The sequence below is a fragment of the Eublepharis macularius genome, chromosome 1, assembly GCF_028583425.1.
Source record: "Eublepharis macularius isolate TG4126 chromosome 1, MPM_Emac_v1.0, whole genome shotgun sequence".
In the NCBI taxonomy this organism is placed as follows: Eukaryota; Metazoa; Chordata; class Lepidosauria; order Squamata; family Eublepharidae; genus Eublepharis; species Eublepharis macularius.
The window spans coordinates 220,211,254-220,236,525 of record NC_072790.1 but is presented as its reverse complement, the minus strand read 5'-3'; the positions used below and the strand labels follow the sequence as shown (position 1 = coordinate 220,236,525).

Below are 25,272 nucleotides of genomic sequence, written 5' to 3'. Positions count from 1 at the left end.
TTCCCAACTTGGAGCTGGCAACCCTACACCAGCATTATTTCTCTAATCATTGCTTTCTGCTTTCCAGAGCTTTGCAGAAATTAATTTTCAGTCATTTGAAAACTTTGGAAAGAACCTATGCAAGTAAAGATTTGGAAATGTAGTTAATTTTCATTGTTTTCTACCCTGCTTAAAATATATGGGTACAAAATTTGTGCATCTTTTGAACGAATGGTGGTAATTCTGATTTTTCGCTGCTATTTGTCAGGAGAATCTGTTCCGTCAGAGACTGAGCTCTTCCAGCTACTCAGCCCCACCTCTTGGCTGCTGCTTCTATTGTATGATTGTATTGTGATTTTTAGATTATTGTTTATATTTTGGCTTTTGTAAGCTGTTTTGTGTCTTGCTTTGTGGAAGAAAAGTGAGATAAAATTCAAACAAATGCATAAATTTTACTGTCTCCATTGTATTTTCTTTCCTAAAGAAACATAAATTTCTCCCAATCTTTGGAACAGAATGTAGAGTATTTTTTATAAATTATATTTTTAAAATTAATTTATAACTACAATACCAGGATTTGGTTCTGATTTGTAATGCTGAAGACCGAACTGTAACTTGCCATGCTTCTATTAGGCCCCGTGGGGGAAGGGAGGCCTGCAGAAGTAGGACGTCTCTCTCACACTGTTCATTTTTTCTTATAGTGGTTAATGTCAGTGCAGTTACATATCTATTTCCACTGAATTGATTATTATTGTCTTCTGTAATTCTAGAAGAAGGGACTGTCTTTTTTTTTTTAATCCATTGTTTCCAAGTTTACAGCATTCTTTCCCTTGCATAGTTTCCTTCCTGAGCGGAGCGCCGGGACCTAGCCTCTGTTTGCAGCCAGTAGTTCAGAGGGGTGTGTGTATGTGTTTTAAACTCTCCTCATAGTCCTTTATAACATAACATGATAAACAAATGACAAGCTGACCTTTTATTCCCCACGCCCCACCACTGTGTTCCAAACAGCTTCCTCTCCCCAACACCCTTCCCTTCTTCTTCTCCACCATCGTTGCTTAATCCATTTATGCCTCTTCTTCCCCCTCTGCCAAGTGCAACGCTTTATGACTTTGTAAATCAGCCTGAGCGGCACCAAATCAAATGCTTTTTCCCGAAGACCCTGATAACGTACGTCCGCCGTTTCGTTCTTGTCTATCCTAACGATTTGGTCGTATAATAAAACAGGATTTCAGCAGATTTGTCAGCCATGACCTTCCCTTTCTATTTTTTTTATGAATCCAGGCTGCTGTCCTCTGTTAAATTATGCATTTCAAAGTGCCTCTGCCATCTTTGGGGCTTTTTATTAGACTTACCCCATTTTGTAATGCAATTTTACAACTCCAAGGGACCTTCCCAAATTGAGGGGGCACTTACATAAGTTTAGCTGGCGAGCCAGAGTGCAGTGAAGGTAATGGGGAAGCTAGATTTTTCAGTATGGTTTTTTCTCCGTCTTGTGTTGATTTCTGTCAGTTTCATTAGGGATTGGACTGTAAACCTTTTTATGGCAAGGAGTTATTTGATATGCAGCCCATTGTTTGCTGCATGCATAGTCAAATCCAACACACACACCTCAATTTTATCTCCCCTCTTTCCTATCCCCAGAGAGCCCTTTTGACCAAAATCTAGTAAAAGGTTTTCCTGTCATTTCACTCCTAAAGCAGCATGAAAATTCTGTATTGATTGAATGATTGATTCTATTGATTGATCAATTATATTGGCCAGTCCTGGTATACATGCAAGGATCTTAGCTTTCTGCCCTTGCCTGGGCTGCAGAGTAGAACCTCTTACATGTCTAGCTCTTGAGCAAGATCCAGATCAAGCATGAACCTGGATCTTGTCCTTTGATTGCAGACCAACACAGCTACCCACCTGAAAATGTCTAGCTCTTGTTTCTGATGCGAAGGGACCCCAAGTGGGAGACTACTTGGTCCAGGAGCGTTTCCTAGCTCAGTAGGGGGAGAACCACGAACACCTTCCTGATCTTCTTGAGGAAACTGAATGCATAGATCGATAAGGTAGTTTTAAATGTTTAAAGGACTCTGCAGGCATTTCCTTGTTGTACTGCTTTTACAACAACAACCCCTTTGTCAACAGACAGCACCTGCATCTCCTTCTAGCCCCTCCACATGGACGAAAGATGCTGGATCATATCACCTGCCAGGGCCAGAAGAGATTGTCTTTCAGTAAGATATTAGGGGTATGTGGTTGTGTGTATCTTTGTGATGGTTTTTAGTTGGTGCAAGCCATCTTAGCTGAAAAGCAAGTTGTAAATATGTATTGATTGATTTAGTACATGATGGTATCAGACTTCCTGATGGATTCTAATTCAGTGTTTTTACACTGAACTCTCCCTTTGACATTCTTTTTTCTTCTGGGGAACAGGGACTTTTAGATCAACAGCAGCATCCTAGGCATCTGAAAAGTTCTGTGACTGGTTTCTGAATATTGTCATTTTTAATTTTGGTTTTGTGTCAGTTTAGTCTTTTGAGTAGGGACTGATCCATTTGTCCTACTTAAAGAGCAGAAGGGCATTGGTGGCCTTCAATGCCATCTGTCATGCTGGAGGCCCAGCAGGTAGATGAGCCCAAAATAGTGTTACCAATGTCCTTGGGTCCTATAATAGTGGTGTCTGTCATCTAGATTTCTCAAGGGTCTGGCCCCCGGATCTGTGACTGCTGATTGCCTAATTGTTGTTGGTAAGAAGCTAGTTGAAGTTGTGGAGTAGTCCATAAACAAAGGCCTACTATCACCTAAGGCCTGTGAGAAAGAAATATCATTGTTCAGATGGGCTGTAGGTTATTGATGATGCTTTAAGGTGGTTTGAAGTGGAAATTGCAGGTCACAACTTGTCATGTTCCATTTTTGCTTTAGGGGCCTATTTTTGGTTACCAGTCTAACTGTGCCATTCTTCATTTCCTCATGTGAGTATTATAATCCCACCAATGCCTGATGTATCATAATGAACCAAAATTTCCTCAGCCATTAAAAGAGATAACTTGCTTATCAAACCTAAGGAGGCTGCCAATTACTACTACTGTGAGTGGTATCTGTACTTTTCTTTAATGCATTTGTCTTTTATATGAATAGATTCTCTCTGTATTCCTTGGTCCTTTGATCCTGCTATTTATACCTACCTCGGTTCTCTCTCCAATAGGGACCCAAAACTGTCTTCTCCCTTTCATCCTCCCAATAGCCCTGTGAGGATAGATGCGGTGGAAAGAAAATGACTAGCTTAAGGTTACCCAGCAAGTTTCTATGGCAAGGTGGAATTCAAACCCAGGTCTCCTAGATCCCAGTTGGACTCCCTGAACTCTGCACCACACTGGTCTTCTCAACCTTCCCCCTCTCCCAATAACTTGAGGACTCATTCCATGCATCTGATGAACTGGATTCTCTAGTTCATGGAACCTGATGCTACAGTGAATAACTTGTTGGCCTTTAATGTGTCACAAGACACTTGATTATTTGTGCTGGTACAAACGAATACAGGTACCCCTCTAGTGATTGCTGTAATATAGTTGTAAGGGAGAAGGTGAGCTGAGTATATAATTTAAAGAAGGGAACTCACGTTTTGCCCAAAAGAAAGCTCAGTTCTTTTTGAGAATGTACAAAGAGATTTCTGGCTCATTCCGAAGGTCCATCTAGACCACCATCCTGATACTTACAGTGTCCCAACAGGTAACTCTGGGAAACCCACCATCGGGGCACGGAGGCCATCTCCCTCCCCTGCTGTAGCACCCCCCCCCCCCTTAGAAACTGGCATTCAGGAATGCAGTGCTTCTGAACATGCAGGTTTCATTAGCTACTGGTAACCTTATACGCCATGGAATTTGTATAGTTCCCTTCTCAAGCCCTCTAACCAAAAGGCCATCGCTGCATAACATGGTAGTGATTTCCACAAGTTAATTCTGCATGATTTTAAGAAAAGCTGCTGACTTTTGCCCTGAATCTAGTGTGTATACAAGGGAAATCCTGAATTCTAGCAATGTGGGAAGAGAAAAGGTTTTCCCTATCCAGTTTCTCAACACAAGTCATAAGTGTTATATATTCAGGACCTTTTAGAAGATGGTATGCAAAATGAGAGACCTGGGTCTCCTCAGCCTTCCTTCTGGTTTCTGTAATTTTACTTGGCATTGTCCACATGTATACAAGCCTGACTTTCACCACAGAGGGCTAGAATTTTGCTCTTGTAAAATCGGAGTCTTCAGGCTGCTGAAATTCAGTACTCCTAGTGAATTTACACATTTCCTATTATGGAATGTACCCAGCTGTTGATCTAAACTAGATACCCATGCATTTGCAGCCACCAAATAAGTAAAAATTCCCATGTTAGTGTTTTTCAGCAACAAAGAAACAGGAATGGTGTGGCATCTTAAAGACTAGCCGAATTTTGTTCCACCAGAAGCTTTCTTGGACTAGAGCCACTTCTTCAGATGTCACAACTGGATGATCACGATGCAGTCATTTGATGTATCGGTGTGAAAAAAACAAACAAACAGCAATGTCAAGGGCCCATGAAAGAATTAAGTGGTCACAGATCTCATTAAAAATTGCAGCAATTAGAAACCAGTTGGAAATCGTTGCAGTCTCCCTGGACATCCTGTTTCTGGTCTGAAAGCCACAGTTCTTCAACTAAAGAACTTCAAAGGGGGAGTTCAGCATGAAACTGCTGAACTGGGTTTCATTAAGAAGTTTCACACACTCTCTTTTGTGGCTTGGAACAAAGATTTGGGATTTCTCAGTCTTAACAGATGTTAATTTATTGTAGCAAAACATGGGATTACTCACTCATGACTAAGTTAACATAACTAGTTTAGCTAAATCTGGCATTGACTGAGGGGTTGGAACATTGTTGCTGGGGAATGTGAAATTCAGAAACAGTAAAAATGCTTATTAAATTGTGCTTTTTAAAATCCAATTAAATTGCCATTTTGATCCTAGCCAGTCTTAATGTTTTGTTCCTTACTACTTCCAGCCCTTATAGATGAGATTTTAACAACAGCCTGATGAGCAGAAATCTGACAGGTGCACCTTAATGGGAAGATGGCACCTGATGACTTTCCACCTGCCACAAAGCCAATCAAAACCCAAAGCATTGGTAGAGGGTGGGGATGAGGGAAAGGTGGCAATGCTAGGGCAGGCTCTACTCGAGCGTCTTAATTGCAGCCGGAGAGAAATGAAGAAAACTCAAGTGGCTCCCAAGGAGACATTAGAAAATCCGAGCTGAAAATGAGAATGATTTAATGTCAAATGAGACAAATGCCGAGTTGATACTCCAATGCCTCACACATCCACTTGTCCTTGGCACTGAGAAAATGAGATTTTTAATATCGGAAAAACAGATTGCCACGAAGGCTCATCCATTGTAAATTTGAGCTGCCTTTTAAGACGGGGGATTGGATTGCTCATTCCAGCCCATGGTTTGCTGCCACGATTTTCATACTAATATGTAATTCTCTCCCCACACACACATTTTTTTTTTACAATTTACAGCAGCAATGGGGGAAGAACTTTTTGGCCTCTTCTTTCTCATGCTTCTCATCACCCCCCACCCCAAGCCAGTTAATCTCATTAATGGATAATGCAGACAGGACAAAGGTTTGTCTGCTTTAACCACTGCATTAATGTTATAGATTAATAATAGCACCTCTTGCTGGTTAGTGTTAGGAAGACAGGCTCTTGTCCAGTATGCCAGGTCTGAAGGACTGACGCCTGCCTTTTGAAATTCCATGGTGCAAATGTGTGTCTAGAAATTCTAATTGATACTGCAGTTGTGGGGGAACCATAGCTGAGTGGTAAGCATCTGCCTGGTGTGTAGGATGCCCGAAGACAGTACTGACCTTGAGAGACCAGTGGTCTGTCTTAGAGTAAGGTAACTTCATGTGTTCATGTAGCAAGGTGTTTTGAAATCGTATGGTACTAGAGACCTGTAACCGAAGGTTTAGTGGGCTGAGTCAAATCCATATTATGAAAGTTGCCCCCAATGCTTAGCTGTTTGGCTCACAGCTTCCTGCTTCCTCCAAAGTTCATTTTCCTATTTCCTGCCAAGATTGTACAGCCCTGGCTGGCTGCCTTGCAAACTATTTTCTACAGCTTAACTGAGTTTTCTTAACCTGTACGGTTATGCCAGCAGCCTGTTCCTGATAGTTGCTCTCTGAGTCTTAGAAGCCTTTGGGAACATTGCCTGACACCACAGCCTGTGGGAGGCCTAGAGAGATTGTCATTACTGTGATATATAGTTCAGAAAGCTTCCCCTACAACTGTGGCCATTGAATTCTGAAGGAGGCGATGGATGTTTGTGTTGAGTGAGAGTCACCTGTTATGTAAAATTGGGTATCCTGTATGTAAGAGATCCATAGAAAATCCTTATTTTTTTTTTAAAAAAAGCAAGGAATATGGTTCTTAAGTTCCTTTTGCCGTTGCCGAATAGCCCTTAGGAGCCTTTGCTGAATGTTTAATTTGACTCTATATTCTTTTAACTTTGAAGTGTTCCTTGTTAACTTCTTCTCGGGGGATCAAATCCGCCTGTCTTTCCTGTTCTTCTGTTCAAGGTCCTTTCTTAAAAATGTTTGAAAATGGTAAAATGTCTTTCTGTGACGTTCTTTTCTCTACATTCAAGTCCAGTTCCTTGAGCCATCCCTTGCAATGCTTTCTTCTCTATATTTTACAATCCTTGTAGCTCTCTACTGTGAATCCTTTCTTACTTTGCCCACATTCCCAAGTTGTGGTCTCCAAAACCAAGCACAGAATATTAAACAAACTCTCAACAGCACCCAGTCAAGAGATACCAATAGGGATGCCTGCCTTTGGCTGGCAATCCCTGGGAGCATTGGGGCGGGGGGGGGACTTCTTGAAAGTCACTTTCTGTTTTGACACTTTGTCAAAACCAGAGATTTCTGAAATTCCTAGAATGTCATGACATCATCACTTCCTGTTCCAATCAAGAAGTGACTTCCATATGCTGCCCTCCCATTTCCCTTCTGTAACTCCACTAGTTGGGGGACAAGGAGCATCACTGAGAGATCCCCTGTATAAGTACAACTCTAGATACCGAGAGTACATCCGGGTATTTCTGATCTGTTTGAAATTCCTTACTTTCAAATCTGAAACTAAATGAGGAATTTCAGGCACTGTTTCAGATCAGAAATATCCAAATGTACACCTCTTAACCGATGAACCAAAATGGCATTTGCCTCATGGGCTTACAGCATCACATAATTGGCTCAGATTCATTCAAACAAAATAATATTTTAATAATTTTTATTAATAAATTACAGATTTTAAACCTTGATGTCCTTGAAAATCCAGGGCAGATAAGAACAAAAACAGTGTCCATACAATACTTCGGTACATTATTTTATTAGATTTATTAAAAATCCCTCCCTTCCTTAGAGCAGCACACATAACCTCTGCCCCCAGTTTTATTCACACAGTTGTCCTGTAAGGTAAGTAATGCTACTAAGGTGTTGTCTACAACTACCAAGTGAGAACAAAACTAAATGCACGGGTTTTTAACAAGTTGGATCTGGGAACTCTGTCCCAACTACTTAAAAACCTGCACGTCTAGTTTGGCCTTGAGCTTCAAAGCAGAGAGGGGATTTCACTCAGACTCTCCCCCAGTCTTAGTCCAACACCCTAACCAATACACTGTCCTCTGTACATTTATGTTATGTAAATAGCTTGTTAATATGTTGTTAAAATTTAACTTTTACAAATTAAAGACACTCCTGCTCAATCCCAACAACAATCTTTTTTGTCTAAATTAAAACAAAAACCCACCCACCTCTCCCCATTTTCAGAAAATGCTCGGGGTTTGTGGTATTCCGGTACAGCCAAAGAAAATAAAAGTGACTTACCTCACAAGGTAGTGGGAGTTTGTATGAGATGAGAACTGCATATTATCTTTCATGTTAAGACATATTCCACTTATCCATTTCAGAATGGTAACTAGTGCCGAAGACCTCCAAGAGGCTTTTTGATTTCCTCTCCCCATGTAAAGTATGCTGAGAACCTTTCCAGTAGTGTAAGTACAGTAGCTGCTTTTTTCCCTCTATCTGTTAAAAAATTGAATTTATGTAATCCATTTTAAAGAGACCAGAAGGGGCGAGAGGGGCAAAGAGTCAACAGATTGTTCCGGTTGTGAGCGAAGCTGCTTTGAATTCTGTTTCGCGCTTATTCTTTACTTCATGGAAGTCTTGTTGCTAATTTAGCAAAACATGATGGTGATGGTCAACGATAGCTGTCCCTTTGGCTATTCGGGTTTTTAACTTGGGGTTAATTATTTGAGATCTGTTTGTTTCCATTGGGCTTCTAATATAAAGTGTGTTTTTTAAAATGTGTGGTGAGAACAAGCCTCTAATTTTTTTTGAAATGAGGCAAGGCGTTTAAAAAAGTTTAAATTTGCTGATCTCAGCTGTTCCTATGTACAGTGGTTTAGGAGTTAGTGTGTTGCCCCAGAAAACCATTACTCAGTGAACCCATGGTGTCTTCCACACAGGGATAGGATTTTGTGATTTCCCTGTTGCTGGTGCAGCTTCAGGTTAAGCACACAGTGGCAATGGGGCTTCCACAAGGCAGGTTTTCCCCGTTTTCCTTCCCGAATCCCCGGGAAGTGGCCTCCCACCCCTCCCCTGGGCCAATAGGGCTTTTGCGATTTTAAAAAAATTGGCACTAGAATATCGTTATACCATTACAACAATAGGTGCAGAAGGTTCTTGGAATTTCTAGCTTTCATTTTTTGTAAGTTTCTAGCCCCCTTCCCTTGTAAAGATATGCCCTTTCCCATGTATCTTCACAAGGGAAGGACTAATGACTTTTTAAAAAAAAAATGAAAGCTGGGAATTCAGAGAACTTGCTGTACCTATCACTACAACATTGTATGGAGATGATATTCTAGTGCTGATTTTTTTTTAAAAAAATAAAAAGTCCCTTAGTGGTGGGGCGAGGAAATGGCTGCTGTGCAGACAGGGTCAGGGGAAATAGATGACACGTGAGCTGGAAAATCCAAGTTTCCCCACATAACACAGCAACCATCCTCACTTTACTGCTATATTTCCCAAAGCAGTTTTGAGAATGATCAGAGAAAAGCCGGGAAAATCCCCATAGATGCACAAATTCACCACAGTACTGTGGGGAAGCAGGGAAAAAACCTGCTCTAGGCCACTCTGACTGCAGAACAAACTGAATCCTAAGACCAACATGTAGAGAGAGAGAGATGGGCCTGCAGTTCCCTGAGTTCAAAGTTTCTCTAAGCCATAGATTCTTCAAGTTCAGTTCTCCCTTTGCTATAGCTAGGCCTTTCTGAAGGACTGAAAAGCATTCACGTGTGCTATTGAAATTTAATAATAACTAGAGATCTGTTGCCAACATTTGTATCAATGGGTCAAATACATGACACAGAGCTCCATCTGTCTCTTCGAATCAGCTTCTTTTCCAGGTTACACTTGGGATGTAGACAGCTGTACTGGGAGGACGTGGTGGTCAGCTCACTGTCCCTGTAGCTGGCTGCTGGAGCAAAGCAGGCAGGAGTTACTCACCACTCTGATCAGGTCAGGGGGCAAAGGCCAAACTCTTATTTATGCCATGCCTGGGCTGGTCAATCATTCCCTGTTGCCTGGAAATCAAGCGGCCAACCTCAGATCCCTTTTGAGCCTCTGAGGCTCTGTGATCTGAGTACACATTGGATCCCATTTCTCAGTCACCCGTAAGAGTCACTGGCATCCCCAGAAGAAAGAAATGTATTTCTAGGTACACGAGTCTGTCTTGCTATCCAAACCAGGGGAAGAGACCAGATGGGTGATACACTATGAGAGAAGTAAAAAAGCAAGAGGCGATTTCCGTGAGAACAAAGATAATCATTTTTGCTCAAATCAAAATTGAGCAATTATTTCTTCCTCCTTCATCTCATTGTTGGGTTATTTAAAAAGTAATTGGGACGTCTATCTCTGTGCTGTTTAAAAAAAACTGGTGTTAGAGGTGGAGGACATGACGAAGTTATAAAATTATGAGTGGCTGGAGAGACTTCCCCCCCACCCTCTCCCACAGCGCAAGAACTTGTGTTCACCCTATGAGACTGATTGACAGTAGATTAAAGATAGACAAAAGAAAGTACTTCACTTCACACAATGCGTAATTAGCTTTTATTTATTCAGAAGATTCAAATACCATCTCCTAACCAAAATTTTTATGGAGATTCACAGAAATCTTAACCAAGATTTACAATGAGACCAATAAAACTATAAAGACAACAGCAATATCAACAGCACTATCAACAAGTTCTAAACATATAATACTGCCAATATCTGAACAACACAGCAGCTAATAAGCATAATGTATATATTAAAATGATCAGCAAACAATAACAAACAGGGCTGATTCCGCACATGTTGGATAATGCACTTTCAATGCACTTTATCAATCGTTTGAGGTGGATTTTTTGTTCCGTACATGAAAAAATTTGTTCCAAATGATCTATAAAGAGGATTGGAAGTGCATTATCCAACGTGTGCGGAATCACTCCTGGTCAAAAGTGCTCATTTTTGCCAAATGCCTGGAGGAAATGGCATCAGCATGTATCCTGTCGCCCCACTGAGCAAAGTTTGTAGCTTTCCTTCAGTTTAAGAAGCCTTGAGAAGTGCCTCCAACAGACAAGCCCCTTAAGTTAGAGAGAGATTTTTAACGTTGGCTTGAAAAGGGGATCAGGCAAGTTCTTCTGCAGTAGGCTTATCCATAGTGATTAACCAAGATAGCTAAATGGGCCCTCCTGGTTCAGAAGCGGATGCCCACATTCAAATCCCCTCTCAAGCTATGAAGTCCATGGGGGTGGGTTCCATCACTCTCTCAGCTCAGCCTCCTTTGTAGGAATGTTGTGAGGATAAAACGGAGCGGGGAGAGCCAGATACACCATTCGCAGTTCCTTGTAAGAAGGGCAGGATAATACTATGCTGTCTGGATAGCATATCTCTCAATGCTAGTTGCTGAAAGGAAAGCGTTAAGGGAGAGAGGCTGCCCTTCAGGCCTTGCTTGAGCACCCCTCCCCAAGCATCTGGCTGGCCAACTGTGGGGAGACAGGATGTTTGACTATGCAGACTTTTGGTCTGCTCAAGCACGGCTCTTGTGCTTTTATTATGTTGGGTTACACCCCTATAAACTGACAGCAGGCCTCTTGACAGTTCACCCTCAAAAATGTCCCAGAGGGCGGGTGAACAGACAGATAAAAGGGGAAATGGTTTCCCAAGTGTAAAGAGCTTGTTAGCTGCTGATCTATGTCAAACATAATCTGTCATATTCATGCAGCTTTTCATGCTTTAAAATGAGCAGTGTATGTACCCTTTCTGTTAGGTCTGTCTGTTTTTAGTTTTTTAAGCCTACTCTTTTCCTGGAGTTCAGCCAGCATTTTGGGGGAGGGGGTGTGGTTTAAATAAACTCTAAAAATGTGCAATATGAAATATGTTGCGAGTATCAAGTAGATTAAATTTCCACCAGACACAGGCATCCAGGTACCTGTATGTTCATCTTCGTTCTTCTGTGCCTCCACACATGGGACTGCGCAGGCGCAGGCCAGCCGCCGGAGAATTTTCTAGAGCTTCCATGGCTCCGAAGGGGCCGTTTGTCGCGCGCCTCAGCGACCGTTTTCCCGCCCAAACGGTCACGTGATCCTCCAGCGACCAACGGCCCCTTCCCTCAGTTCTCTTCTTGCCGCCGCTTGGAGAGAACGTGAGCTTCGTTGCTCTGTGCTTTTTTGTGCTTCGTGCTTTATTCTGACTGATTGCTTGGCTTTTGACTTCGGACTTCGTGACCTCGACTATTCTTCGGATCTCGTTTTGGACTTTGTTGTGGACTCGGTAATTTGACTCGGACTGTTTTTGACCTTCCTTTCGCGTGCCCCTGAAGATGGCCTCAAAGGCTCTCTTCAAGCATTGCCTCCAATGCCACACGAAAATGGCCAAGACCGATGGCCATGAACTGTGCCTGTTTTGTTTGGGGGAGACCCATAATGTGTCGGCCTGTAAGATTTGCCAGGGCTTCACCAGCAAGGCCCGGCAGGAGCGCAAGGCCCGACTGAACTCCTCCCTGTGGCAGAAGGTCATGTCCGGAGGCGCTCCGTTGCCCTCCCCCAAGGCCGGCCCTAGCCCCTCTGCCGAACGGCATTCAAGAGCTGGCTCAGTGGCCTCCGCGAGGTCGGGGTCGAAACCGCGTCCCCCGAGTACCTCGGCGTCGAGAGCGGCCTCTCCAGCGCAGGGACCGGTGCGGCCGCCCCGTAGCGCGTCATCTACCAGGTCGGATCCAAGACCTACGTCGGAACCGAGGATCCTGGTGCCGAGTCCCCGGTCGGAACCGACGTCCGGATCGGTTCCGATGAAGCCTAAGAGGTCGAAGCCGAGGTCCCCTTCGAAGGCGAGGAGCGCGTCGGTTCCGAGGTCTTCTTCGGAACCGGCGAAGAAGAAGAAGAAGACCAAGCATCATCGGTCGCCGCGTCCCGCTCCTCAGGAGGAGGTCATCGTGCTTCCTCACACGCCTTCCCCTCATCTGGGCTCCCCTGAGCCAGAAGGCATCTCCGTGCCGGTGCCGGATCCGATGGCCTTCGAGACGGTGCCCGCAGAATTCTCGTCGGGGCCGGAGCCAAGCCCGCACCGTCGGAGCCGACCATCGCTTGCCCTTCGGTCGCCGAGGCTGGAACCGAGCCCGTCTCCTCGTCGGAGCCGTCCGTCGCCTGTCCATCCGTCTCCACCTCCGGTCGGTCGTGAGCGGCATGGTTCCGGGGACAGTGTCCGATCAGTCCGGTCCACTGCGTCCCGGCATCGACAGGCTTCCTACCTCCCCTCGCCATACCGTTGCCAATGGGAGGGGGCACCTGCGGGCTTCTCCGTGTCGGAACCGAGGCCTTCGACATCGAGGTCGGCGTGGGCTCCCCCTCCACTCCGGGCTCAGGAATCCGAGCTCGGTTCCGATGAGGAGGAAGTGGGGAGTTTTGGCTACCAGTCGGAGTCCTGGTCCGAACCATCGCCAGCTGAGGAGCTAGTGCCATCTGCGGACTCGCCATTCGAGGACCTCCGCATCTACGCCGACCAGATGGCAAGGATGGCCAAGGCTCTCGAGATGGATATCTCTTCAGCAGTCCCCCAGACCAAGGACAAGCTCCTCAAGCGTATCTATGGGGATAATCCGGCGTACGTTGGCTTCCCTATGCTCGAGGGTATTGAGGAGATTGTGGAGAAGGTGTGGCAGGTGCCCTGTGATCAACCTCCAACTTCCAAGCGCATTGAGCAGCTTTACAAGATCAAGCAGGGCACCTGGCCGGCGTTGATGAAGCACCCTCCACCTTCCTCCTTGGTCACAGAGGAGTTCAACCCCCGACGATCGGGTCACTCCTCGGTGCCTGCCGATAAAGAGGGCAAGAAGCTTGATGCCATGGGCAGGCGCCAGTACATTGTAGCTTCGCTGGGTCTGAGGATTGCCAACTACCAGACCATCATGGCAGGGTACCAACTGTACCTCTGGGAGAAGTTGGCATCCTATACCCGAGACCTCCCTCCTGAGCAGAAGGCTGTGGTGTCCCTGCTGCAAACAGAGGCTGTCCGGCTGTCTAAACAGCAAATGAACGCTGGGAGCCACGCTGCTGACACTGCTGCTAGAGGGATGGCGTCGGCGGTGGTCCTCAGGCGCCACTCTTGGTTGCGGTCGACGGCCCTGTCCCAAGAGGTGCGTTCCAGGGTGGAGAGCATGCCCTTTGAAGGGGACTCGCTGTTCTCCAAGTCCACCGACGAGACCCTGAAGAAGAAAAAGGAGGACAGGCAGACGGCGCGGTCTTTGGGTCTGGCTCCAGCGGACAAGCCCTCCTCCAGGTCACGGTACGCTCCCCGGTCTGGCCCTTACCATTACCTGGGCAGATACCAACAACAGCGGCCGGGCTACCAGCAGTATCCTGCCTACCAGCAGCGGCCTTACCCTCCCGCACAACAGCAGAGGAGGCGTCGGCCCTTCAAGCCTCGTCCGGCACAGCAACCGGCCCAGCAGAAAGATCAGCAGGGCGCCGGGAGGCAGTACTGACGGGTCGCGCCAGCCGTATCCCCGAACTTTTCGGACAGACTGAGTCCACTCCTCTCTGAGTGGGAGTCAATAACATCTGACTCATGGGTCTTAACGATTGTTGAACTGGGATACGGGCTGGAGTTTGTTGAGCTGCCTAGATGCAGTTCACCCCTGACAGCTGTCAATAACACTATGGCCGAGCTGGATGCGGAGATCGTGTCGCTCTTGGCCAAGGGTGCTGTGGAAGAATTGCCCTATGAGGACTCTGTAAAGAGTTTCTTCTCTAGGTTCTTCCTGGTCCCTAAGAAGGATGGGGGCTTACGTCCCATTTTAGATCTGAGGGGCCTTAATGCCTTCCTCAAGGTGACCAAATTCAAAATGGTTACGTTGGCGGCTGTGATCGCCTTGCTGAAACAGGGAGATTGGTTTGCGGTTCTTGACTTAAAAGACGCATACTTTCACGTGGGCATACGGGAGGAGCACAGGAAATACCTGAGCTTTGTTTACCGGCATAGGGTTTTCCGGTATAAGGTGCTCCCCTTTGGCCTGTCCACTGCCCCACGAGTGTTCACTAAATGTGTGGCCCCTGTGGTTTCCTTCCTACGGGAAGAAGGCTGTACCATCTTTCCGTACCTCGATGACTGGTTCATCGTGGCTGAATCGGAGTCTAGGCTGGTGCAGGACATTGCCTTGGTACTTAGCACTTGCCAATGCCTGGGGCTCCTGGTGAACTTGGAGAAATCCAAGCTGGTGCCCAACTGCAAGGTGTCCTACATTGGTGCACTTTTAGACTCTGTGGAGGGTAAGGCCTTGCTCCCCTTGGAGAGGGCTCGGTCCCTAAGGGGTCTAGTGTCCATGTTTAAAAGGAACAGATTCCAGTCTGTGCGCACTATCCAGTGCTTACTAGGGCATATGGCAGCGGCCACCTCTGTGGTGCCTTTTGCTAGGCTGCGTATGCGCCCTCTCCAGAACTGGTTTGTGCGGAGGTACGATGCTCTGCTGCACCCTCCGTCCCTCAAATTCTCTATCCCGAGGGTCATCCTCTCCTCCTTGGACTGGTGGCTGTCTGATGACAACTTGTTTAAAGGGACCCCTTTTGGGTATCAACACCATGACATCACGGTTACCACTGATGCCTCTCTGTTGGGATGGGGGGCTTACTGTGGTGATGTGTCTGTGCAGGATGTCTGGTCTGACAGGGAAAAGACCCTCCATATCAATGTGCTTGAACTAAGGGCCATTCGTTTCGCACTTGTGTCTCTTACAGCACTGCTGAGAAATCGTCAGGTGTTGGTGCAGACGGACAACACGACTGCCATGTACTACGTGAATCAGCAGGGGGGCACAGTGTCCATGGCCCTGTGCCGGGAAGCCACACTCACTTGGCAGTGGGCTATCGAGAACGGCGTGTCGCTCCGTGCTATACACGTGGCTGGGTCAGACAATGCCCGGGCAGATGCCCTCAGCAGGGTCCCTTTACTGGACCACGAGTGGGAACTGAACGTAGAGTGCGTTGGGCCGATCTTCCAGATGTGGGGTCATCCAGTGATAGACGTGTTCGCCACTGCGGCGACCACCAAGGCCCACACGTTCTGTTCCAGGGCAGGAAGCGACCCCCTCTCTATTGGGGATGCCTTCCAGTTTACGTGGACGCAGGGCTTGCACTACATGTTTCCTCCGTTCCCCTTGATTCCCAGGGTCCTGTGCAAGATAGAGGAGGACGGGACGGACTGCATCCTAGTGGCCCCCTTCTGGCCACGGCAGGTTTGGTTCCCGAAGCTCCTGCGGATGTCCCAACGGACCTATGTGAGTCTGCCCCCTCGGCAAGACCTTCTCCTAAATGGGAGCCTAGTCCACCACGATCCCAGGAAGCTGCATCTAACGGCTTGGCGGATCGTTCCTCCCCGATAGGCTTTACTGACGAGGTACAGAGGGTCCTCCTGAATGCTCGTCGGCCATCCACTAGGCGCGCTTATGCGGCCAAGTGGCGCAGGTTTGAGCTCTGGGCACTTGCTAAAGGAGTGGTGCCTGACAGCAGTCCCTTGGGGGTTGTATTCGAGTATTTGTGCCACTTGCGTGGCCTGGGCTTGAAGGTGTCCTCCCTCAAGGTACACTTGGCAGCGATATCAGCTGCTCACGCCCGAGTTGAGGGTGCTACGGTGTTTTCTCACCCACAATCCCGCCAGTTCCTTAAGGGCATGTACAATCTTTACCCACCTGTGTCGGCGCCAGTGCCTCAGTGGTCGCTGTCCTTGGTGCTCTCACGTCTCATGTTGCCTCCATTTGAACCTATGGCTACATGCCCCTTGGATATGCTATCCTACAAGGTAGCATTCTTGGTGGCCGTCACATCGGCCAGAAGGGTCAGTGAGCTGTCTGCACTGCGGTCTGACCCTCCCTTTCTTGTGTTTCATCCCAACAAGGTGGTCCTGCGTCCCTGCCTCGGGTTCCTGCCCAAGGTGGTGTCCGCCTTCCACCTCTCGCAGGATATCTCACTGCCTGCATTCTTTCCTGAACCTTCCTCTAAGGGGGAAAAGGCCCTCCATTCCCTAGACTTGAAGAGGGCCCTAGCCTATTACCTGGATAGGACGAAGGGATTCCGTTCCAGTCCTCACCTGTTTGTATGTTTTGGGGCCAAGGACAAGGGTAGCAGGGCTTCCTCACAGACCCTGTCTAGGTGGATTGTGACGGCCATTAGCAAGGCCTATTCCCTGGCAGGGGTGGCTTGCCCGCTTCATGTCAGAGCCCACTCCACGCGGTCCCAAGCATCCTCTTCGGCACTCCTCAGGGGGGTGCCCCTGGTTAACATTTGTAAAGCAGCCACATGGTCCTCTGCAGACACCTTTGTCAGGCATTACGCCGTTGATGTCAATGCGGAGCAGGATGTATCTGTGGCCAAGGCTGTCTTACACTCCCTTTTTTCCTGAGGGAGTTTTGGAATGACTTTCTTGGCGTACCTGCTGGGTACCCTTGAGTGGAAGAGTGTATATATGTACCTGGGGGTGTGTATATATGTAAATATTGAGTATTTATGTGTCCTTACACAGTATTTTTACATAGATGTATATATGCATATCTATTTATTGTTGTTCTTGTTTGCTTAATAAAATTGTGTTGGACTTCACCCCCGCCTTCCTTATTGTGTGAAGCTTGGTACACTCCCATGTGTGGAGGCACAGAAGAACGAAGATGAAAACAGGGTTAACATACCTGTAACTTATGTTCATCGAGTTCTTCTGTGCTGACACACAACCCTCCCTCCTACCCCGCTGTGAACTCCAATGCACGATATTGTGATGGCTGTAACGGAAATTGGTGTTTTTAAGGTGTTATGGCTGAAGTGTGTTGGTCAAGCGGCGGCAAGGGAGAACTGAGGGAAGGGGCCGTTGGTCGCTGGAGGATCACGTGACCGTTTGGGCGGGAAAACGGTCGCTGAGGCGCGCGACAAACGGCCCCTTCGGAGCCATGGAAGCTCTAGAAAATTCTCCGGCGGCTGGCCTGCGCCTGCGCAGTCCCATGTGTGTCAGCACAGAAGAACTCGATGAACATAAGTTACAGGTATGTTAACCCTGTTTTCCTCATTGGTGTACAATTAACCAGTGTGTAAAGCAGTGTTTGTATCTGGGCTTTTGAAGTTTTTTTAAACACAAAGCAAGGTTCTAGTTCTCATGATAGTGGGGGGAAGGGGAGCTTGAAAGAGTGCATAACTGCCTTGCCAGAAACATATTTGGAAAGAAGCTAAATATAGTTAATGACTAGGAGACCAGGCACTCTGGTATCACCTTATCTTCCTTATGACTACCAGAAACAAAGTATGTTATGCAAAATAGGTAAAGAGATTCAGATATCTGCAGTTTGCATAATTTATGCAACTCACAGAAGTTCGGGTTGGTCCCACATTTTGCACACGCACATTCACCCATCATTTAGAAAAGATTGCTGCAGAAGTGCTGGGTGAGACTCCTGTCTTGAGGCATGGCAGTGCTGCTGCCCACTCACATAGATGGTTCCAAACTGGATGAACCAATGGTCTGACATGATATGAGGCAGCTTTAAACGTTCAGAGCAGCTGCAGAAGCAGTGTGCAGTTCGCCACAGCACATCTGTGGCTCCAAACATGAGGGAAATATGGAGGATTGTTACTTCTATGGAATGCTGTAGCTAATGAGGAATCCCAAGGATGGGTAAAATAAGGCTGGATTCTGCTGCTAGCATAAGAATGTTTAAACATTAGGTTAGATCCCGTTAACTTTTCTTCTCAGTCTCTTCCCATTCCCTTTGTTACTAGAGCCCCCATCACACATGGCATTTGTTCAAGCAGATCCTATGATCCTCTGGCCAGCCCTTTTTATGGTCAAAGGGAACCCCTCCTTTCCTCTCCACCCCCAGCAGAAAAGCTGACTGGATCCACAGGCTGATACCTGTGGGAAGCACCTCATGTAGTCATGGCAGCAAAAACCCCACATTCTCTACTGAGGCAGTTTGAGGGGTGGTGTTCTTTTTCGTCCTTGCTGTAGTCCCGTGCTGACTGCAAGTTGGGCATGAAGACTAGAGAACTCTTGAAATTAGCTAGAAACTGTACTTTTATTTTCTAAATTCTGTATTACCCTTCCCAAGGGTTCTCCTCATTTGATGATCTTTTTGTGTGCTTGGAATGAAGTTTTAAAAATTAGATCTGAGCCCACAGAGACTTTTTATGATAAGCTTCCCCCAGTGGGCCAAGAGCTCACAGTACTTAATATACAGGAAAGGGTAAGGAGGGGGAGGCAGTTGCCTTGCTAGAGACGAGGTAACTCAGTTTTCATTGGTGGAGGAAAGGATGGTTTATTTCTTACTCTCTACTCACCCTTTGGCTTCTGAGACTCAGGACTGTTCTGGGGCAGTCAAAGCCCCCACCCATGGTGACAATTCTGCCTGTGAGCAGAAGATCAGAAGGGACATAAAGCTTCCTTGAATGCATGCCTACAACCAGTCCTGTACTCCTTGACATTACCAAATCGTGGTTAAAGAAGAATCACTATGGTTTCCTGGTGATGTCTGAATTGTAGTATGTGATCAGCCTGCAAACCACAATCAGAAATCACTATCTAAGGAGACATTGGCAAGCTCTGGTTTGCACTCTGGTTTGCTGTGTGATGTGTGAATTGATGGATCAGACCTTCAGCTGTTCTCTACCTCTGGAGTACTAAGCAGATGGGGGAATGAAAGCAGACAAGCAGCCCCTAATTCATGGTTCAACTGTTCGTGCATTTAGAAACTCAGACCCTGGCCTGAGTTTGAAGGCCATGGTTAGTTCATGCAAACCCTGGTTTTGTGTGATGTCTGATGAGCCTCCTGCAGGTGCATTGGCATTACTCGTTGGCATTAGGAAGCCGAAGGACTTGAGGACGCTCGCAAGAATGATGTGCTGCTATTCCATTCTTGGCCCGGGTTGTATAAGTCGTGTGGCGGCGAGCGTTTGATTATGCTGGATTTATTTTCAGACGTCTCGGGCTGTTCTTATTAACTGTCATCGCTTTGATCGAAAGCGCACAGCGGATTTCTGCATTTGTGGAGTCCCGTTTTGCATTTCTAAACAAAACTCCGAGTTGCAGCTTGGCAGACCTAACGTGTCTGCTTTTAACAATTGTAGCCTGAACAGTGCTAGACCTGGATAATGGTGAGAAGAGGTTTTTGTTTTTAGATGTAGCAAAGTTGAATAAGAAGGGGAGGGGAAGTTGTGGTGACGGTGCAGATATTTCTTCTCTGGACCCTTTGGGGAGTGGATATTGTGACTCAGTCCTGATATCTCCTTGACAGTGGCTCCTCTGATAAGGACTTCAAAGCCAGGATATCTGTCTTGAAGGTTCTCATCACCTCTGTGTCCCTGGTGGCTGACATTAAAGAGAGATTATGACATCTTTTGAGTTGGATGCTCTGAACCGGGGAGGGGCACTTCAGGTTGCCTGTGCGGAAAGTCCAAGCCTCTCAGCCTCTAAGCCTGTTGGTTCTACTAGTGCTCCCCACTGGAGTCATAATCAGAAGCCATTCAGTGGAACTGCTGTGAGCACTTACTAAGGAATGGAATCCACTGTGAGTCTGTTGCATCTTTAGGATTGCACTGAACGTCCAGTTGGGAAAAAATAGAGAGCACCCCATTTCTCCCAAACAAAATAAATTAACACGCATTTAAAGGAATTGGGGAAAGTTTTATAAGGTCTTACAAACATTATCCAGTGATAAACCGCTAATTGGAATGTGAGCCCCTTAATTAACTAGGAGTAACACATTATTCTTAAATGTCTGATTAGAGAATTGCTTTCTAAATTGCCCTGTTAGAACTGTGGATGCAATTTCAAGAGGAATTTGACCTGGTTTATCACTGGAGTTGCTGCTGGGCTTGGCTCAGCCGCTATAATGGTCACATTTTCCCAGTCTTCCATGGTAATCATTCCAGAAGGGAATATTTGTGGATTTAATATTGTAAACTACTTTGAGTCCACATGAAAGGGAGGAGAGCTGGTTAAAAGTACCTAAACCAATTTTTTACAAATGTAAAATATTAGTCAGTGGCAGCAAAAAAGTCTTGTTTTGTTTACTGTATTCATATCTTGCCTTTCTCACTGAGACTCAAGGCAGATCATATAGTGTAAATCGATGTGATCAATAGGATGAGACATCAAATAAGCAATGTAATAAGACTACAATTACAAAGATTTGAAACAAAGCATGAAATGTTAGAAATTATATGTTAAACAATACAGAAAATGGCATTTCATAAGAATAAAATAAAGCAGTGAGAGTAGGATAATAGATACAGCAAACAGATAACATATCTTAAACAGTCTCTGTTGTGACCCCCACCTTGTGAAATGCCCTGCCTGAGGTCAGGGTGGCTCCCATGTGTTTCACAAACTATATATTACAAAGGCATTTCACAAACTATATATTATGGAGTTGTTCAGGAAGGCATTTCTATAAAGGTAACAGGGCTATATTATAATGGAATGGTTCAGGAAAGCGCTTTGTAAAGTGGAAGGGACCGTGGACTATGCCCCGTACCCCTGAAGGCTCAGCTCCAGGCAATGCTGCCAACATGCCAGAATCCACAGCAACCAGTCCCTGGCCTTGTAGGACCAGGCCATGGACTACAAGTCCCCCAAGTTCTTCCCCCACCCGGTGAGAGTGAGAGTGATGGCGGGCCCACAAGGAGGCAATGCAGCAATGGAGAAACACCAGGCTGGCAGCCAGTATTCTAGCTACTGAGCCTTATCACTACTATGCAGGATCAGGGGTCAAGCCAGCCCTGGTCAGATGAAGCCCAGAACAGGTGGGGTCTCTTGCCCTCCGGGAATGCTTAAGTCTTGGGCTAAGCAGTGAACCGTGCTTGTTCCACCAGTTCACAAGGCCACAGCCCTTGGGGTCTAGAACCAACTCCAGACCCTTGCCTGTTCCTCTGTTCCAGACCCTGCTAGTCTAGCAGGGTAAATCCTGGCTCTCGAGGAGACTGTCAGTCCAGGAAGCCTGAAAGCGACTGACTAATGGCGACCCCATAAGTTTTTTTAGGGCAAGAGACAAATAGAGGTGGTTTGCCATTGCCTACCTCTACGTAGCAACCCTCGACTTCCTTGGTGGTCTCCCATCCAAGTACTAACCAGGGCCAACCCCGCTTAGCTTCCAAGATCTGATGAGAGTGGGCTATGTTACATCTTGCCAAGAATAGTTCAAGAGAGCATGTATAAGATCTTTTACAGGGGCCTTTGTATGTCCTCACAGGGGCAACCAGAAATGGGGCCTCTTCTGTTTTGACCTCTTGCTGGTGGACCACTCTACCTTTCAGCTGTTCTTCTGGCATCAAACTTCTGGAGTTTTAGCTACCAGGTAAAAATGTTGCATTTTCATGACATTTTCTTGGGGCCTGTAATGCCTTGCCCATGTAAATAAGTTTGTGTGTTTTATTTCTGTGTATTGATGTGGGGTTTTGAATATATTTTTACTGTAGTGCAGGCCTCTAAAGGTTAGAAGGAGAGGGGCTGGATGAGTGAGTGAAGTATGCTGTGATTGGACAGTATCTGTATCCGAGGGCACAAAGTGAACTGCACTGAGGGAAAGTGTTCATTCTGGCATAATCAGGCAAACTGTATGGAAGCCTGGGTCTGTGTGTATTCTGTCTAGGTCAGGCAAGCTGTGTGGAAAAGTCAGAGTGAATCTGTGTGTGTGTGTGTGTGGATAAGAGGAGTGTTTATTCTTTTAGTGAAGTGTGTGGAAAATTAGTCTTTGTGACTGGGTCTGTGAATACACCTTTAAGAATATATAAATATTTTTGAAACCATGAACTATTTCAAAACCAGTATATTTATCAGTACTCTGCAGCCATCATGGATGTGTACTTTAAATAAATTCTACTTCTGGTTAGCAAAATGCCTGTTTCATCTGGAATATAGGGTCCCTTTTTAACCTCTCAGCCACCCCCAACCACTGGCCATTCTGTCATACTACTGTCTATAACTAAGCCTTCCTGTAATACCAGTTACTGATGAGATCTAAGGCGAAAACTTTTGGTGGCAGCAAAAATCTTTTGGGAACACTGACGAGTCAGGGAGGCAGCAATATATAGGTCACACCAAGGCAGCAAAATGCCACAGGTGGTGTTAGCAGTGGGATTCGAACCCCAGAGGGAAGCTGGTCTTGAAGTATAATCTTGGGTAAAGTAGAGAACACCTGAAGCTCTGTATATGTGGGGAGAGGGGGAAGAGTGCTGGTGACCAGGGCCCTCCTGAGGTAAAAGTTTAAGGTAATGTAATGAAGAGTTGAAATCAGGATCCAAGGCAGGTTAAACAAAAAAGCTACAGGACCCGCCCCCCCTTTTCTCTTGACTCCTGTTGCTATTTATGTTTTTACCATCGTTTGAATACATTATGTTGTACTAGTTTGGTTTTTTTTTAATTCTCTGTTTTCTTATCTGCCGCTGTTTAAATGGTTCCATCTTTCTATGCTGAGTATATTATATTTTATTGAAATGTGTTTACTAATGGCTTTGTCGTGAGCCGCCTCAAGAGAGTGGCATAAACAGATTCATCTAAACACAAGATGGCTTTGCATGAGCAAGGATGTGTGTGTGAGAGAGAGAAATGAAAATGTAAGCAATTTGGGTAATGGTGACATTTAATACTAAGTCTTTCATATTTTAACAGGCTCAGAGAGGCATGTCAGAAAATTTTGAGATTTACCAGTAAATGCCAGAGCTAACTGTGCTTCTTAAATGCCATTTTACCTTCCATCAATTCCTAGTAAAGGACATTTTCCATGTAAGCATCAGATAACACTAGCCTCATAACCTGGATGTTCAACCTTTTCTGCTGCGTCTCCTAAAATCTTGAGAATTCCCAGTAATAATCAATATTCACCAAGTTACTGATGTGCAAATTCTTTTTAAAAGTTGTGGATTTTTGAAGCAACAAAAATTAATATATAAAAAATCTACTGACTGGTACATTCAAACATCTTTTTTCTTTGTTTACCCAAATCAGTATATCTTACTCCAATAAGTAATCAACACAATCATTTTTCCTGCAAATGATTTCTACCTCTGTCTTCCTTTTGCTGTTCATAAAATGTTTAATTTAAACACCACAAAAAGAAACAGCCGTGAAAGAATAAGTACAATGTATATTTTTAACAATCAAGTGCTAAATACAATATATAAATTCAATTTCTATATTTGTTTTTTCCAATAACACACCATGTAATCATTGCAATTTATACTGAGGGCAACTGATATATTAAAATCTTACAGTACATTTCATTCTTTAGTTTTTTTCTGTGTGCAACCACTTCAAACTTCTGTTTGCGACCACAGCGGGCAAGCTAGCAAATACTCTTCCCGTTTCAAATTGCCTTCCTCATGGCAGTCGCAAACACAATATAAAGAGAAGTCATGTCAGTTTCATACAGCAGCCGGGGTAGTCTCAAAAACCTCCTGCAGGGCAATTTGAAACCAAGAATATTTGTGAGCTTGCCCATTGTGGTTGCAAACAGAAGTTTGAAGTGGTTGCACACAGAAGAAATTTAAAGAAACATCCCTACTTTTGAACTTTTGGAATCACAGCCACATCTTGAAATTCATATACATTGTATTGTTGAGAGACTTTAACTGATCTATATATTCAAGTGTTCATGAAAACTTTACTTGTTTTGTATTTATTCAAATGTTTGGACTGATCTAGATCTGAAATGTTATGTATTGCATATGTTTAAAAGCACTGAAAGGCACTGTCACTTTAGTGTATTGATAAGGCACTGGCACTTTTGTATCATTTCCCCAAGTATTAGGTACTGGGACCAAATAAATACTGAACATTTTAGTAATAAGCACTATGTACTTTGATCCTTAGAAATCTCTGAATGGTACTTTGACTCATATTTCCTGTTGCCTTGCTGTGAGATTTCAGTATATCAGTTGCCCTCAGTATAAATTGCAATGATTACATGGTGCGTTGTTGAGAAAAAACAAATACAGAAACTGAGTTTATATATTGTATTTAGTACTTTATTGTTAAAATATACATTATACTTAGTCTTTCATGGCTGTTTGTTTCTTTTTGAGGTCTTTCTTCCATGATACTCTCCTTTTTGTTAATTTAAACACCATACTAGACGTTTCTCTCAAATTCTGGAAGTTATTTCAATTTCCAGTTACTGATGATTTCTACTTTTGGCAGTTGTAAACAAAGCAGCAATAACTTTCATGAGCAGGCTCCAAGGGTCAGCACAAGGAGGGAACTGTTTTTCTGCATACCTGCTCAATTCTTCTACCTTTCTGTTCCCGAGGCGTTCTTTCTCCTAGGGAGAGCATTTCAGGAAGCACGGTACATTGAAGAGGGAGGTGCAGAGTGACCCACCTTCTCTCATGAAAGTGGCTTTGGATTCAACCTCATCTTTTTGTCTGGGATGTTCCTTTTTAGATATCCTAATGACATCATAATTGAATTCAATGAAAATGATTAACCCATATTTTCTTCTATAATTGGAAGCATGTTAGTTAAGAAAAAAAATCTTACCTGGCCTCCACCTGTGGATATAATTTGTGCTATACTTGTGGGTCTTTACTGTTTTATCTGAACAGAGCATCTTGTTCCATTTCTGCATGGATAAGCAGCCACTAGTATAGGATTTAAAACATATTTTTCTTTTGAATTTGGAAGTCTGAATGTCTGACTGGGAAAGCAGGCCTGCCTTATTTGC

At 45.1% G+C, this 25,272-nt stretch overlaps 1 protein-coding gene across 5 annotated transcripts in view; it reads left to right on the top strand.

The window, feature by feature from the left end:
- The window catches only part of HMBOX1 (homeobox containing 1), a 121,887-nt gene that overhangs the window by 49,846 nt on the left and 46,769 nt on the right, over positions 1-25,272 (top strand). For 3 of the 5 annotated variants that reach the window (XM_054988320.1, XM_054988311.1, XM_054988346.1), the window contains exon 2: positions 7,958-8,041. The exons of 1 other annotated variant lie outside the window; for it this stretch is intronic. In XM_054988320.1, the coding sequence (XP_054844295.1) occupies positions 8,019-8,041 (23 nt within the window). In that variant the 5' untranslated portion in view covers positions 7,958-8,018. Of the gene's footprint in view, positions 1-7,957; positions 8,042-21,827; positions 21,910-25,272 lie in introns of those variants that run through there. One more of the 5 variants, XM_054988329.1, reaches the window with a different exon arrangement.